At 37.7% G+C, this 15,130-nt stretch overlaps 1 protein-coding gene across 3 annotated transcripts in view; it reads right to left on the reverse strand.

Moving 5' to 3' along the window:
* The window catches only part of ADAMTSL1 (ADAMTS like 1), an 825,746-nt gene that overhangs the window by 242,628 nt on the left and 567,988 nt on the right, over positions 1-15,130 (reverse strand). For all 3 annotated transcript variants that reach the window (XM_045509897.2, XM_045509896.2, XM_010946030.3), the window contains one exon: positions 8,178-8,304. In XM_045509897.2, coding sequence (XP_045365853.1) covers positions 8,178-8,304 — 127 coding nt within the window. The remainder of the gene's footprint in view (positions 1-8,177; positions 8,305-15,130) is intronic.

The following is a 15,130-nucleotide window of genomic DNA, read 5'->3' on the forward strand; positions in this document are numbered from 1 at the left end:
ACTGCCTCTAGAACAAAACCCAAGAATATTTATAAGAATACAAAAATATCTAATATCCAAGAAGTTAAAATTTGTAATGTCTGGAATCAGGTAACAAATTACCAGGCCTGCAAAGAAACTCCCAAAACACAATCCATATTGAAAAGAAAAAAAAAATCAATCAATCAAAACACAGAATAGACATTAAAATAGTTACTGTAACTGTATTCCGTATGTTGAAAAGGTTAAATATAAGATAAGCAAAGAAATCTCCAGGCCCAGAAAAGTTCACTGGTGAATACTACCTAGACTTTAAAAAAGAAGTAACATCAATCCTGTAACTTCTCTTCAGATGTACTGTATCTATGTTCAAGCCAATCCCTCCTCTAACAGAAGGGAAGGAATCACACTTTCCAACTCACTGTATGAGGCCAGCATCATACTAATTATCAAAACCAGACAAAGATGGTATAAAAAAGGACACTATAGACAACTATCTTTCATGAACATAGATGTAAAAAGCCCACAAACAATTCACTGGCAAATCAAATCCAGTAATCTAAATAAAGAGTAATACATTACGATTCAGTGGAATTTATTCCAGGATTGCAAGGCTGGTTCTTTATTTGAAAATCAATTATTGTTATCCATCACAATAAAAGTCTAAGGAATTTTTCACATGATCATATCAACTGAAGCAGAAAAGGATTTGACAAAATTCAACATTCATTCATTGATAATAATGCTCAGCAAATCAGTAATAGAAAAGAACTTCCTCAAAATGATAAAGAGCGTCTACTAAAAAAACCTACAGCTAATATCATACTCAACAGTGAGAAATTGAGTACTTTCCCTCTTAACACTGGCAGTAAGGTAAGAATATCCACTCTTGGAACTTCTGCTCAACATTGTATTGGACATCCTTGTCAGTACAGTAAGGTTGTAAATAAATAAGTGGTTTACAAACTGAAAAGGAAGAAGTAAAGCCATCCTCATCTGTAAATAAAATGTTTACGTAGAAAATTCAAAAACCCTCAGAACTAGTAAGTGAGTTTAGCAAGTTTGCAAAATATATGGCCAAAAAATAAATTAGTAATACATAACTGAAATTGAAATACAAAATACAAATATTTGCAGTAGTTGTAAAATAGTGAAAGTGGTATAAAACTAACTAAAATATATACTGAAAACTAATAAAGATTGATGAAGAATCAAAGAAGACCTAAATAAATTGATAGACATGAAATGCTCATAGGTTAATATCTTATAGTAAAGATGTCAATTCCTTCCCAAACAATCCATAGAACTAACACAATTATAATAAAAATTTCAGCAAGATTTTCTGAATATATGGACAAACATATTGTAAAATTTATATGAAAAGTTAAAGGAATTAGTACAGAGTAGCCAAAATGAGGTTGAAAAGAAGAATAAAGTTAGAGAAATCTTACTACCTGATTTTAAGACTTACTTTAAAACTATAGTAACCAAGACAGCGTGGAATTGGTGAAGGAATCGACACGTAAATCAGAATAAAGAGCCCAGAAAAAGACCCACATAGAAACAGACAATGAATTTTTGGTAGTTTTAAAGGCAATTCAAGGGAGAAAAGATCATCTTTTTAACAAATGGCTGGAAGAATTGGACATCCTTATATAAAAAGAAATTCAACCTAGATGTAAACCTTACACCTTATATAAAAATAAACTGAAAATAGGTTATAGATCCAAAGGTAAAATATAAAACTATAACACTTTTAGAAGACAGAGGAGAAGACTTTCTGACCTGGGATTAGGCAAGGAGTTTTTAGACATGATATTAAATGCATTCTCCACAGAAAGAAAAAAAACAGTAAGTTGGTCTTCATCAAAATTAAATCTTTTGCTTTGTGAAAGATAATGTTAAGCAATTTTGAAAAAAGAAATTACCTACTGAGAGAAAGTATTTTCAAATCACATATTCAATGAAGGACTTGTATTCAGAATATTTAAAGAACTCTCAAAACTCAATAGTAGGTTGGTGGGAATGCAGTTTGGTGCAGACATTGTGGAAAACAGTATGGAGATTGATCAAAAGACTAAAAATAGACTTACCATATGATCCAGCAATCCCACTCCTGGGCATATATCTAGAGGGAACCTTAATTCAAAAAGACACCTGTATCCCAATGTTCATAGCAGCACTATTTACAATAGCCAAGACATAGAAACAACCTAAATGTCCATTGACACATGACTGGATAAAGAAGTTGTGGTATATTTATACAATGGAATACTATTCGGTCATAAAAATAATTCGGTCATAAAAAATAAAATAACACCATTTGCAGCAACATGGATGTCCCTGGAGAATGTCATTCTAAGTGAAGTAAGCCAGAAAGAGAAAGAAAAATACCATATGATACCACTCATATGTGGAATCTGAAAAGAAAAAAAAAGACAAATGAACTTCTTTATAAAGCAGAAGCAGACTCAACGGACATAGAAAACAAACTTATGGTTAGCAGGAGGGAAGAGGTGGGAAGGGATAAATTGGGAGTTCAAGATTTGCAGATACTAACTGGTATATATAAAATAGGTAAACAAGTTTATACTGTATAGCACAGGGAACTATATTCAATATCTTGCAGTAGCTTACAGTGAAAAAGAATAGGAAAACGAATATATGTATGACTGAAGCATTGTGCTGTGCACCAGAAATTGACACAACATTGTAAACTGACTATACTTTAATTTCAAAAAAGTTAAAAAAAAAAAACAACCCAAAACAAAAAAAACTCAACAGTAGGAAACCAAATACACTGTTTTAAAAACTGGCAAATGACTTGAATTAACACTACATCAAAGAGGAAATAAACAAACATGTGACCAACAGAGTAACTCCTCACCCCACCCCCTGCAAAAGATGTCCATGTCCTAATGCCCAGAACCTGTGAATGTGTTATGTTACATATAAAGGGGGAATTAAGGTCACTGATGAAATTAAGATTGCTAATCAGCTGATCTTAAAAAGATTATCCTAGATTATCTGGGTAGCCCCAGTGTAACCACAAGGCTTCTTTAAATTTCAAGAATCAGATACATGACCATGGTCCAAGCCATCCATGGCCCATCTTACTGCCTGCTTTTCTCACCTCCACAGTAAGACCCACTATAGACTATTCTCAACAGAGAAGACAGAATGATACTTTTGAAAAATAAATCAAATGTAAGTTATTCTTCTGCTCAGAATCACCCTTTGACTTCTCTTCTCATTTAGACCAACAGCCAAAGTCCATATAAAATCCTGTAGTGTTTGCCATTCTTCATCCTGTATCTTACAGTCTTCCTGCTGTCATCATTTCCTTTAGCCTTCTGTAAACTGACCTTACTTCAATCACATCAGCTTCTTGGCACTTCAAGAAATATGTGAAGAATGCATCTACCTCAGGGCCTTTGCTCTTGCTTTCTCTATGCCTGGAATTTTCTTCTTCCTGACTTACATGTGGTACCCTACCTGTACGTCCCTCAGATCCTTGCTCAAGAGTCATCTTATCAGTGAGTCTTACTAACCTTTTTAACTGCAATCCCTTCCAACACCTTTGCCTGGCAGCCCATCTGTATCTCTGGTTCTTTGCCTTCTTTATTTCATTTTTTTTCCATGACTCCTATTGCCATAGGACACATATGCATTTTCTTTAGTTATTTGTTTAGTTCCTTTATCTGTCTGTCCCTCACACTAGTATGTAGGCCTCCTCAGAAAACTAAATTTTTTAATTGAAGTATAGTCAGTTTATAATGCTGCATCAATTTCTGGTGTACAGCATAATGCTTCAGTCATACATGAACATACATATATTTGTTTTCATATTCTTTTTCATTATAGGTTACTATACAATATTGAATATAGTTCCCTCTGCTGTACAGGAGAAACTTATTATTTACATCTTTTTTATATATAGTAGTCAGTATCTGCAAATCTCGAGTACCCAACTTACTCCTTCCCATCCCTTTTCCCCTCTGGTAACCATAAGTTTGTTTCCTATGTCTGTGAGTCTGTTTCTGTTTTGTAAATAAGTTCATTTGTGTCTTTTCTTTTTAGAGTCCACATATAAGTGTTATCATATGGTATTTTTCTTTCTCTTTCTGGCTTACTTCACTTAGAATGACATTCTCCAGGGACATCCATGTTGCTGCAAATGGCCATTATTCTATTGTTTTTATGGCTGAGTAGTATCCACTATCTCTATATCTATGTATATATCTATACTTATATCTGTATCTCATGTCTTCTTTATCCAATCATCTGTTGGTGGACATTTAGGTTGTTTCCATGTCTTGGCTATTGTATACAGTACTACTATGAACACTGGGGTGCATCTATCTTTTTAAATTAGAGCTTCCTCTGGCTATATGCTCAAGAGTGGGATTGCTGGATCATATGGTAAGTCTATTTTTAGTCTTTGGAGGAATCTCCATACTGTTTTCCATAATGGCTGCATCAAACTACACTCCCACTAATAGTGTAGGAGGCTTCCCTTTTCTCCACACCCTCTCCAGCATTTATCATTGTGGACTTTTCAATGATGGCCCTTCTGACGGATGTGAGGTGATACTTCATTGTAGAGAAAAATGGATTTTTGTCTGTTTTGCTCTTTCCTGTGTTTCCAGCACCTAAAACAGTTCCTCAGTACAGAGCAGGTACCCAAGAAATAGTTGTTGTCAAATAAATGTATGAGTGAATTGCCGCTAGATGAATGAATGAGTGGCTTGTAAGCATAGCCTGAAATCAGGTGCAAGGTGGAAATTTCTGTAAAGTTTTGTGCTTTCTTTAAAAAAATCATATGTAGTTTTCACTTTATAATATATAGAGCTGTATCTTATCATAAATATCGTTTATCTCAAAAGTCTTTGAGCCAGAATGATAGTCCAGGAGTACGTTAACCTATAGCCATTATAAATCAGCGTAAGCACAGTCTGAGAAGGAAAGCGAGCTACTAGGAGCTTCACTTTCTCCTGATATAAATTAATTTATCTAGTTCTTGCCACTCAAGGGAGAGAGAGAGTGCGCTTTAGGATAGCCAGGTATTTTCCAACATGCAGACACACTGGGGAGGTTTGCAAAGTTGCAGACATCAAATTGATGGCAAACAGGCCAGCTCTGGGTCTAAGCATATTCTGAGTATAATTGGAAAACACAAAATGTGGTACAAGGCAATACTATTTGAGAAAATGAGCCTTTAATTTCAAGAATCAAATTAGGCTAATGTTAGCTAAATTTGATTCTTTTTTTGGTTGGGTTGGAGAAGTAGGGAAAAAGCTACCACGAAGAATGAAAAGGCCAAACGTGATCAATGGACCACCATTTTCTTTAAAAGGGGAAAACAGTGCCTTGATCCAGCTCTGTATTTCTGTTGTCTGTCTTTGTATCAGGCAATAATGTCTTTTAATACAAAGATGGTTACTTTTTTATTTGCCAGCAAATGGCAGCCATGTGCTAAGTTCCTCCTACTTCTCCTGTTCTTTCTGGCACTTTCCACCATGGTCTTTCTCTGCTCTCCTATCTTTTCTTTGTTCCCCTGAGGCTTGATAACATAAGGAAAAAACTTGGATATAAGTTCAGAAGAAAATGAGTTCAATGTGGGGAATCGGAGTGCAAGGGGTTTGAAAAGAGCACGCGGCTGGCAAGGGGTTTGAAGAGATCGTTTTGGCTGAGCGCAGGGGAGGGACCTGGCAGAACTCCTCCAGGCCTTCCCGGGTGGAAAGCTGCTCACCTGGAGGGGACACTGGGCCCTGTGGAGCAGCCTGCTCTCCCCTGCCTGTGGGTACCTTCACAGTCTGTAACTTTGGGTAAAAGGTTCTTCTGGGAGTGCAGAAAACATAAATGAGGCTGTCTGTTCAGCATCTGCTATAGATTGCGGTGAGGTGCATGATCTGCTGGGCTTTTCTGACATCAACCATTTTGTCAGGAGGCATTGTCAGCACTAAGGTATCAATTGCGTTTTGTCATTATGGACCATCATCAGGTTGTGTATTATATCATTTACCCCCAGCCAGCCTTGAATAGAACACTTTGGAAAAAAAAAAAAAAAAAGGAGCTACTAGGGGTTAAACCCAGAACCTTGTGTGTGCTAAGCACGTGCTCTATCACTGAGCTATACCCCCCACCCCACCCCAAGAGCGCTTTTCACTGAGGTGTCTGTTTTCAGACCTGGAGATGACTTAGGGCTCTCAGTTTGCTCTAGTTTGTTCCTTGGTTCCAGTGATTCAGGCCCCAGTCACCCCTTACTAGGACAGTAAGAAGAATATGTGAGCTGAATGTTCAGGCTTTCCTATGAGGACAGGAAGGTGGGGGATGCGAGGGGAAGTAAAGGAAGGATTCCCACCATGAAAGCATGCCCTCAGAAGTCACTGTACACCGGCCACGGCACAAATGCATTTGTGCCTAACAGACATGACTAGATTCCTACACAGCGAGCGCTGATTCAACTATGTGACACCAATAAAGGCTTCAGCTCTTCTAGAATTTCTTAAAGAGTTCTATAAAAGTGACCTTTTAAATGAACTTTTTCCCCCAAATATCTCGCCGTGACTTCAGAGACTTATAAAAGAATTAAGCCTCTATCCTTCCCTGGTTTCCATCTTCTAAATTCTTTAATTTTTCATCTTCTAGAAGAAGTTACCAATACACAACCACAGCAAAAAAACTCACCTGAATGTACTATATCAATGTCTAATTTACCTCAGCATTCATCATTCTATCTGCTAGAGTCTTTTTTTCCCCCAGAATCACATTTTTCACTGCTTGACGGGGTGTTGGAATGGACAGAGTTCTGTAAGCTGGCACCTCCAAAGTTTCATGTGTTTAAAAGTTCCTAGTCTTTCTTCCTACTCCCCTTCTTCCCCAGAGCCTAGTTCCTTTTGGCAAGCTACCTTTTCCTGACTTCTCGGAATAGACTTCCAGTGCACACTACTTTTTTTTCTTGACCTACAAAGCCACAACTCCCCCATATGTCAAATGTTTTCCTCCAGCTAGTCAACAAGTAAAGAGAACAAAACCACATTCAGTAAAGATACTCATTCTCACTTCCCGAACCAGGGGAGACATGTGTGAAGAGGTACTCAATTGAAGATCTATTGGAGGACTCTGGATAACGGCAAAATTGAGACAATATGTCAAGCAAGGTCAAATTATTAAAAAAAAAAAACAAAAAACCTCATGAGTACAGGGTTTGCTCTGTTTCTATCTCTATCTGTTGTAGATTAGAACAGTGATTGTCACAGAGGAGAGTGTATGGTAAAATGATCTGGACTGCTGAGTGACTTTGTTTTTGGCTTGGGTATCATGAGAACATATACCATCTACCCTAGCAGGACCCAGCTGGGGAGATACTTGAGGTATCTTGCCTCCATCCAGCTAACTGCTTTACAAATGTCCCGCCATGGAAACAGTCAGCAGGGTTGTTGGACAATCCAGAGGAAGATATAAGTGCTTAGGCTCTGGAATCAGACTCTGGGCTTACATCTTGGCTCTGATACTTTATAGCTGTGTAACTCTGAGCAAGTCATATAATCTGTCTAAGCCTCAGTTATCTCATTCATAACATGGGGATAAACAGTACCTTGCTATAAGGTTGTTGTGAGGATTAAATGGGATGATTACGTAAAGTTCCCAGCACGTACATGTACAGTAAGCACACATTCATTGCACTGATGCAGAGAGACTAGGACACAACGGTCAATAAATGGCTTCACATCATCACTGTCCTGTATTAATTCTGGAGAAATCTGTGATCAGTACTGATCAAATATCACTTTTTAAATGAAGACCCTGTGATTTCACAGCGGTAGGAGAGAATTTGTTCTGATCCTCCCTCTCTCTCTGCTCTATTCCACCAGGCACGTCAGTCTACAGATCAGTCAGGGACCAGAATGCACTCTGTCTTCATGTTGGCCAGCAAAGCTCACGCTTGTACATCAAGTGTATCTGGATCCACATCTAGTTCATACCTAATGTGCTCCCTAAAGAAAAAGTTTCCTCCCTGGGGTTGCAATAGGTGACCTGACTTGTCCCACCTAAACGAATTCATAAAGCAGGAACATAAATCTTTCCACATTGTTTGATGGGGGTGTTATCCCCTAGTTGCTTCAGGGAGCTAAGCCAGGGGAGTATAACAGGTCAGAAGGCCCATGGATTGCCCCATCCCTGGAGTGGCTTACGTTTAGCTGCGGAGAGCTGGGATTTATACTGCCCTCGGACCAGCCTGCAGGTGGACCCATCTCCGTTGCAGACTCCACAGTTATCTTCCTTGATGGTGCTTCCCAGCTGGTGATCGCAGCCAACAATCTAACAAGGAAGAGAAGCAGAGAGGTAGGTAATTCAACCAGGTGCCTGCTGGTGGAGGGATCTGTGGTGAAGCCCATTGCCCCCAAATGACCCTCCTGTCATCCTTGAGGAGGCTAAGACATGCTTCCCATGAAGGGGACTGAATTCAGCTGGAATCGAATGAAGCTAAGGAAAAAAAATGTAGTATGGGTAAAGATGTTTTCACAGCTCATATGTACTGAAATATACAGGGTTAGGGAGTGAGGGAGAGGGAGAGGGAGGGGAAGTAATGGAGGGGAAGAGAGAAGGAAAGGGAAGGAGAAGGGGAAGGAGGGAGTCAAGTGGGGGAGAGACGGTGAGGGAGAGACAAAGATACTGAACTATTAATATTAAAGAATCTTAATTAAAGCATAATTCCCACTGTCAATAATTATGATTCACCCCAATCACAGAAAGAAACAACTGTGAGGCAACTGTAGCAGGAAAAATTTTATGAGTAATCTCTATATATTCCTTAGAATGTAATATGCATAAGGGTAGGGGTTTTGTGCCTTGAGTTCACTGATACATTTCAAACAACCAGGACTGGCAAATTGTAGGATTTCAGTAAATATTCGTTAAGTGATAGTTAAAATATCTCCTTTTCTAGCTAGCATTTCAATGAAGAAAAGAGAACAGAATCACTGTACTAGCTGACAGAACCAGATAAGTATACGTGTACATGCTGGGAGGGAAGGGTTGGTGTGGAGGGCAGCGGAGAGAGCCAACAGTGAAAGCCTGCTGTTGCCTGGCCCTGTGTTGTACCAGGCACGACACACACATCTCATTTATTCTCAAAACAATCATGCGAGATATCCCCGCTTTATAGCTGAGGTTATGAATCTTGCCAAGGTCACTTAGCTAATAAGTAGCTGAGTTCTAAATACGTCTAACAAAACGTTTGTGCTTAACCCAAGTCAGGCTTAACAAAATCACAAGTCTTCATCAATTACATGGGCAAATGTATTTGTATCTCTGATCTTGCCTTTTCAATGTTCAAGTTACAAAAAATTCCAATCCAAACTCAACCAGGTTGGACTTCAAGAGTTCTAGTTAGATCTAATATCAAAAGATCTATTCCACTCCCAAACTACTTCAACTACTGTTTTTGACAAAATAAAATGATAACTGTAGTGACATTTGAAGGGGCTTATGTCTACAATGTCCTCACCATCCATCCTGCCTTTCAAAAGCCTGGTTGTTGATATGACCTTTCTTTGAGGCTTGATTTTCTTTTTCTTTCTTTTTTTTTTTTTTTTTTTACCTTTAACTAATAATCGCAAACATATGTTTAGGCAAAGGTTTAAAAAATAAAAAATACAACTATTGAGTCTTGTGTTATATATGTGCTCTATTTTTAAAATGTGGTCATGTGTACATTTCCCCTAAAAGCATATGGGCATCTTTTAAAATAAATGGCAAAACAACAACTCTTTCAGCAGTCACACATGCTTTGAAACTTGAAAATGTCAGGAGAACATTGTGCCTAGTTTTTAAGTAAGGAGTGACGGGGGGACTGGTTCCATCCCATCTTTATGTGTTCACTGTGGTCAAGCTGCAAATGACCTCAGTATGTCCAGAGGCAACAGTTAGGCCATTTCAGAATGGATGCAACCTTCACCCACGCAGAGCCCAGTGTGTGCTGGCTTAAGACTTCTTTGATGAGCTTCTCTATAATTGCAGTGAAATTATTTTCAAATCCTTATTTGTAGATGAACCCACACACAAGCTGAGCAATTTTGCATTCATTCTTATATTCCAAGCACAGTGTGAAGTGGAACGCAGAAGTAACTTATTTACAAAGACAAACAAATTATTTAATCATTCAGCTAATAATGATTGCAGACCTGCTATGAGCCAGGCGCTGTGCTAGGAGTAAAATCCAATGGTGAGTTCAAGCACACGTGGGTCCACCCTCAGGGGACTTAGAGTCTAGTGGTGGAAGCAGATGTTACCCAAATCATCACACACAATACATGCAGAATGATAATCATGACGGAAACTATTAAAACACAGCTATGCGGTAGTCTGAGAGCATAAAGTATGGATAACTTGATCTGTTTAAAAAGGCCAAAGAAGATTTTCCTGAGGAAGAGTCTTCTGAGCTGAGAGAATGAGGAGTCAGAGTTAATGAGATGAAGGGGAAGTGTTGCTAGGAGGTTTAGTCTATCTTAGAGTACTGCCTAGCTAATTCAAAAAAAACAAATTTGCCCCCCACCCCAAATCATACTGTATTTGACATCAAAAGCAAAGACAACAAAAGCCAAAATAAACAAGGGGAGGCTATGTCAAACTAAAAAGCTTCTGTACAGCAAAAGTAACTATCAACAAAATGAAAAGGCAACCTAACGAATGGGAGAAAGCATTTGCAAATCATATACGTGACAAGGCATTAACACCCAGAAAATATAAAGAACTCATACAAATCTATAGCAAATAAACCAAACAATCCAATTTAAACATGCGCAGAGGATCTGAATAGACATCTTTCTGAAGAAGGTAAACAGATGGCCAGCAGACATATGAATAGGTAATCAACAACATTAATCATCAGGGAAATGCAAATCAAAAGCACAGTGAGACATCACCTCACATCTGTCAGGATGGCTGTTACCGAAAAGACATCAAATAACAAGTGTTGGCGAGGTTGTGGTCAAAAGTGAACCCTAATACACTGTTGGTGGGAATTTAAATTGGTGCAGCCACTATGGAAAATAGTATGGAAGCTCCTTTAAAAACTTAAAAATAGAACTACCATATGAACCAGCAATCCCACTTCCGGGTATTTCTCCAAAAGAAGTGAAATCACTATCCTGAAAAGACATCTGGATCCCCATTTTCATTGCAGCATTATTTTAAATAGTCAAGACATGGAAAAAATCCAAGTGTCCACAGATAGATAAATGGAGATACATATATATATATATATATATATATATATATATATATATATATATATATATATATATATGAAAAAAGAGAGAAATCCTGCTATTTACAACAATACAGATGGATCTTGATAGCATTATGCTAAGTGAAATAAGTCAGGAAAAGACAAATAGCACATGATCTCACTTACATGTGGAATCTAAAAAGACAAACAAAAAAACTCATAGATTCAGAGAACAGATTGGTGGTTGTCAAAGGCGGGGGTTGAGGGTGGGTGAAATGGGTTAAGGTGGTTAAAAGAGACAAAGTTCCAGTTACAAAATAAGTCATAGAGATGTGATACACAGCATGGTGACTGTAATAAATAATACTGTATAGTATATTTGAAAGTTGCTAAGAGAGTCAGTCTTAAAAGTTCTCATCACAAGCAAAAAAGATCTGTAACCACGTGTGGTAATGAATATTAACTAGACTTACCACAGTGATCATTTTACAATATACACAAATATAAAATCATTATTTTGTACACCTAAGACTAATATAATATCAATTATATCTCAATAAAAAAGATTATCAGAAGACTAAACCATCTGATTGCCTTAATAGAGCTGAATTCTTTGAGGAAATACGACTATCTTAATTTAGGCAGTATTACTAAAGAAATCACTGACTCTACTGTTGTTTGGGGTTGAAGACACATAATCTTAGAAGATACTCAGCTCCGTGGAAAGGCAGTGGGCATGGGAATTTACACTCTCAGGTATCTCGAACCTAAGTTTATTCTTTCAGTGAAAGAAATTTCAGATTTCTCAAAGGATTTAACTTTCTCTGGAAAATTTTTAATGGACTCTGATGTCTCTAAAGGAGCCCAAAAAGGAGATCATCATGAAAATCTCTCTCTAATCTGAAATATTTCTTATGATTCCAAAGCCATTTTAAGAAAAGAACAATCCAGCTTCACAGATCCAGAGTGACCGTCATATTAGGAATAGTTAATAGAAGGTGACATACTGTAAGGCTGACATGGCCAGACCACCAACTTAGTGCTCCCCAGTGTGAGTTTATGGGCCCTAAGATATGAACCAAGTCAGTTCTCACTGGGCTTTGTTTAACTTCAGAATAGAAAAGACAAACACCTCTCTGACACAATAGTTTTTTTTTTTTCCTTTCTGTATTACTTTCTTTTTAAGATGCCAAAATATTCTAACTCAATTGTTTTTAAAATATGTAATACTTTATCATCAGATAAAATGTTCTTATTTTGGTCCAAGTGGAAAATTATTTGCAATTATATCAGGAAAACCATTGCTGACATATCTCAATCTGCTGACCTTAAGTAACTGTCAATTAAAAATTAGTTAAATCATTACTTAAAGAGCTATCATTAATAACTGAGAAGAAATAAACAGGAATACAGAAATGGGCTTAGTTGGCAGGTGTAATGCCAGACCCCTCTGTGCCTTTGCATATTTCTGCCTGGAGTGCTCTTTCCCAGTTCTTTATTTGGCAGACTCCTGTTCATCCCTCAAATCCCAGAGTAAGTGTCTCCTCAAAACAAGCCTTTTTCAGATTCCAGACTTAACTACTTTAATGTTCTATGCCTCCTCAGCCTTTTGTTTATAACTCCATGCAGCAGAGAGTACAAACTGCCACCTCATAGCCATCTACCCTATTTTTCTCAGTAACAGAACTCCAATTTTATTCAGTTGAAAGAATACATTGATCATTGGCTATGTGATCAAGTTGTAATTAGTGAAATAATAGTGAGAGTGTTATGTGGGGCTTCTGGGAAGGCTGCTTACAAGAAGCTCCTTGGTTGGGGAGGGTCCCTTTCACCTGCCTTCCTTTCTATTGGCGTCAGTTGCCATCTTGAAAAATGAGACGATCTTGAGAATGGAAGGATGGCAGAGCAGAAGGATAGAAAGAACCTGGTTCTGGAACCGCACGTGGGTTGTTTACATTTGTACTTCTCTTTTTGTGAGGGAGTAAATCCTTTAAGGGCTTAAGCCACTATTTTGGGGTTTCTTTTATCTGTGCTCAATTCAAATAGTTATGTAACTTACACTGAGTTTATATTGAGTTTAATCTATCAACTTGTCTGTCTCCACAGCAGATCACCTGTTTTATTAATCTTTCTCTTTTACTTTAGCACAGTGCCTGGCATTTGAGATACACAGTGAATGCTGGCAAATCAATGAAACATGGCCAGTGTGAACCCATCTAAGCATGTCAGTCTGGGCCACGGTATCTGCCTGTGGATCGTGTTTATTTACATTCTCCAATTATCCGTAACATAACATAACACCAAACATACTGGTTTGCTAATAATTCCAGTGTAGGTTATAGATAGGCAACCTTAGACACAGCCACTGATGACATACATGTGTACCAAAATGTGCATATTTGTTGGTATGTGTGTTTCCATGTATCTGTGCACTCAGAGAAACAGACATACCATTAATGACAGTGAGAGGTCAAATCTAAACCTTTGTCCTGGTGCATGAACAAGAATTACTTTTAAGGGCTCGTATTTTTAAGAGATCCAGGTGCACCTATGCTCATTATTAGTAAAATGTCATGAAATGCAATGTTCAGATCACTGAGTTCCGAGACCCACCCCAGTCTGGACAAAACATTAAAGTGAGATAATGACCACTCATAACTTTGGCAACTACGTGGAATTTTTTGTAAAGGGTGGAAAACTAACGGAATATTTTGGCCTAATGCAGCTTATTAGTATTCTGCTAGTAGGTGTCAGCTCAATACAGTGGTGTAACCTCCTCCCAATTCAAAATAAATGCATGGTGGTGCAGTTTTTTTAAACAAAACTTTTGTCGCAGGTGATATAAAAGGTGAGAAGCTCCAAGGTGTTTTTGTTGTTTAAACATTCATGGGCCTTCAACATTTTCTTGTTTGTCTTGAATATATGCTTTTTGCATACATATATGTACACAGGCACACAGACAGGCAAGGCAGTTCCTCGTCTTTTGAGGGGAACACATACGCTTAACACTTAATTTTTCTTTATTCTTTTTCAGAATTTACTAAGGGGAGGGGAGAAAACGCTCCCTAAACAAAAAACTAGAATTATGACATGCAGTCCAAGTTGGCTCACAGATCCTCAGCACGTCCTGCAGATTTCAGGCATCAGGCCTGGAGTATGTGGTGATAGGAGTTTCTTCCTTTACACCTTACATAACTGATAGCAAGTGAACAGGCAGAACACAAGACTGAAATTCTCTAGACACTGAAATATGTATAATAAAATGTCTTCACTAGGAGCCACAGGAGAAAGAAAGATCACTGCACGGATAATTGGAGAATGTAAATAAACACAATCCACAGGCAGATACCGTGGCCCAGACTGACATGCTTAGATGGGTTCACACTGGCCACGTTTCAAATGGTTTCCCATAAGGACCTCAACTTCTAGCATCAAATACTGAGCCAGTGATGTCAAGCTTTTCTTGATCCAACATCATGAGGTAAGAAATTTTTAAATCCCTTTATTTTCAGCACTGGGAAAGACAAATATTGAAAATGAAACTCTGCAAATCTGATCACAGCTGCTTTTATTTATAATTATTTAATTCAGATAGAACTTTATGGGGGAAGACTGTGCTCTGACATACATTATATCTCATTTACTATTTATGTTAATAGGGAAAATCATCTATCTCCAAACTTACCTTCAAAAGAGATTTAGACATTGATCGATCTGTTTATGATTTAACCTTTCTATGAAAAGATTTATAGCATATACATGTTGTACAACATAATTAAATTAAAAAAAAAGGGAAATAAAAGTCAAAAAGATGAGTTAAAGCCAGAAAGAAAGAACAATACAGAATGCACACTGTGAAGTCCTATGCATTTTCTAGTTAGGGGTCATGGATCTGGATGTGAAGTTTCTAGAAAA

Source organism: Camelus bactrianus, chromosome 4 (genome assembly GCF_048773025.1).
Source record: "Camelus bactrianus isolate YW-2024 breed Bactrian camel chromosome 4, ASM4877302v1, whole genome shotgun sequence".
Classification (NCBI taxonomy): Eukaryota; Metazoa; Chordata; class Mammalia; order Artiodactyla; family Camelidae; genus Camelus; species Camelus bactrianus.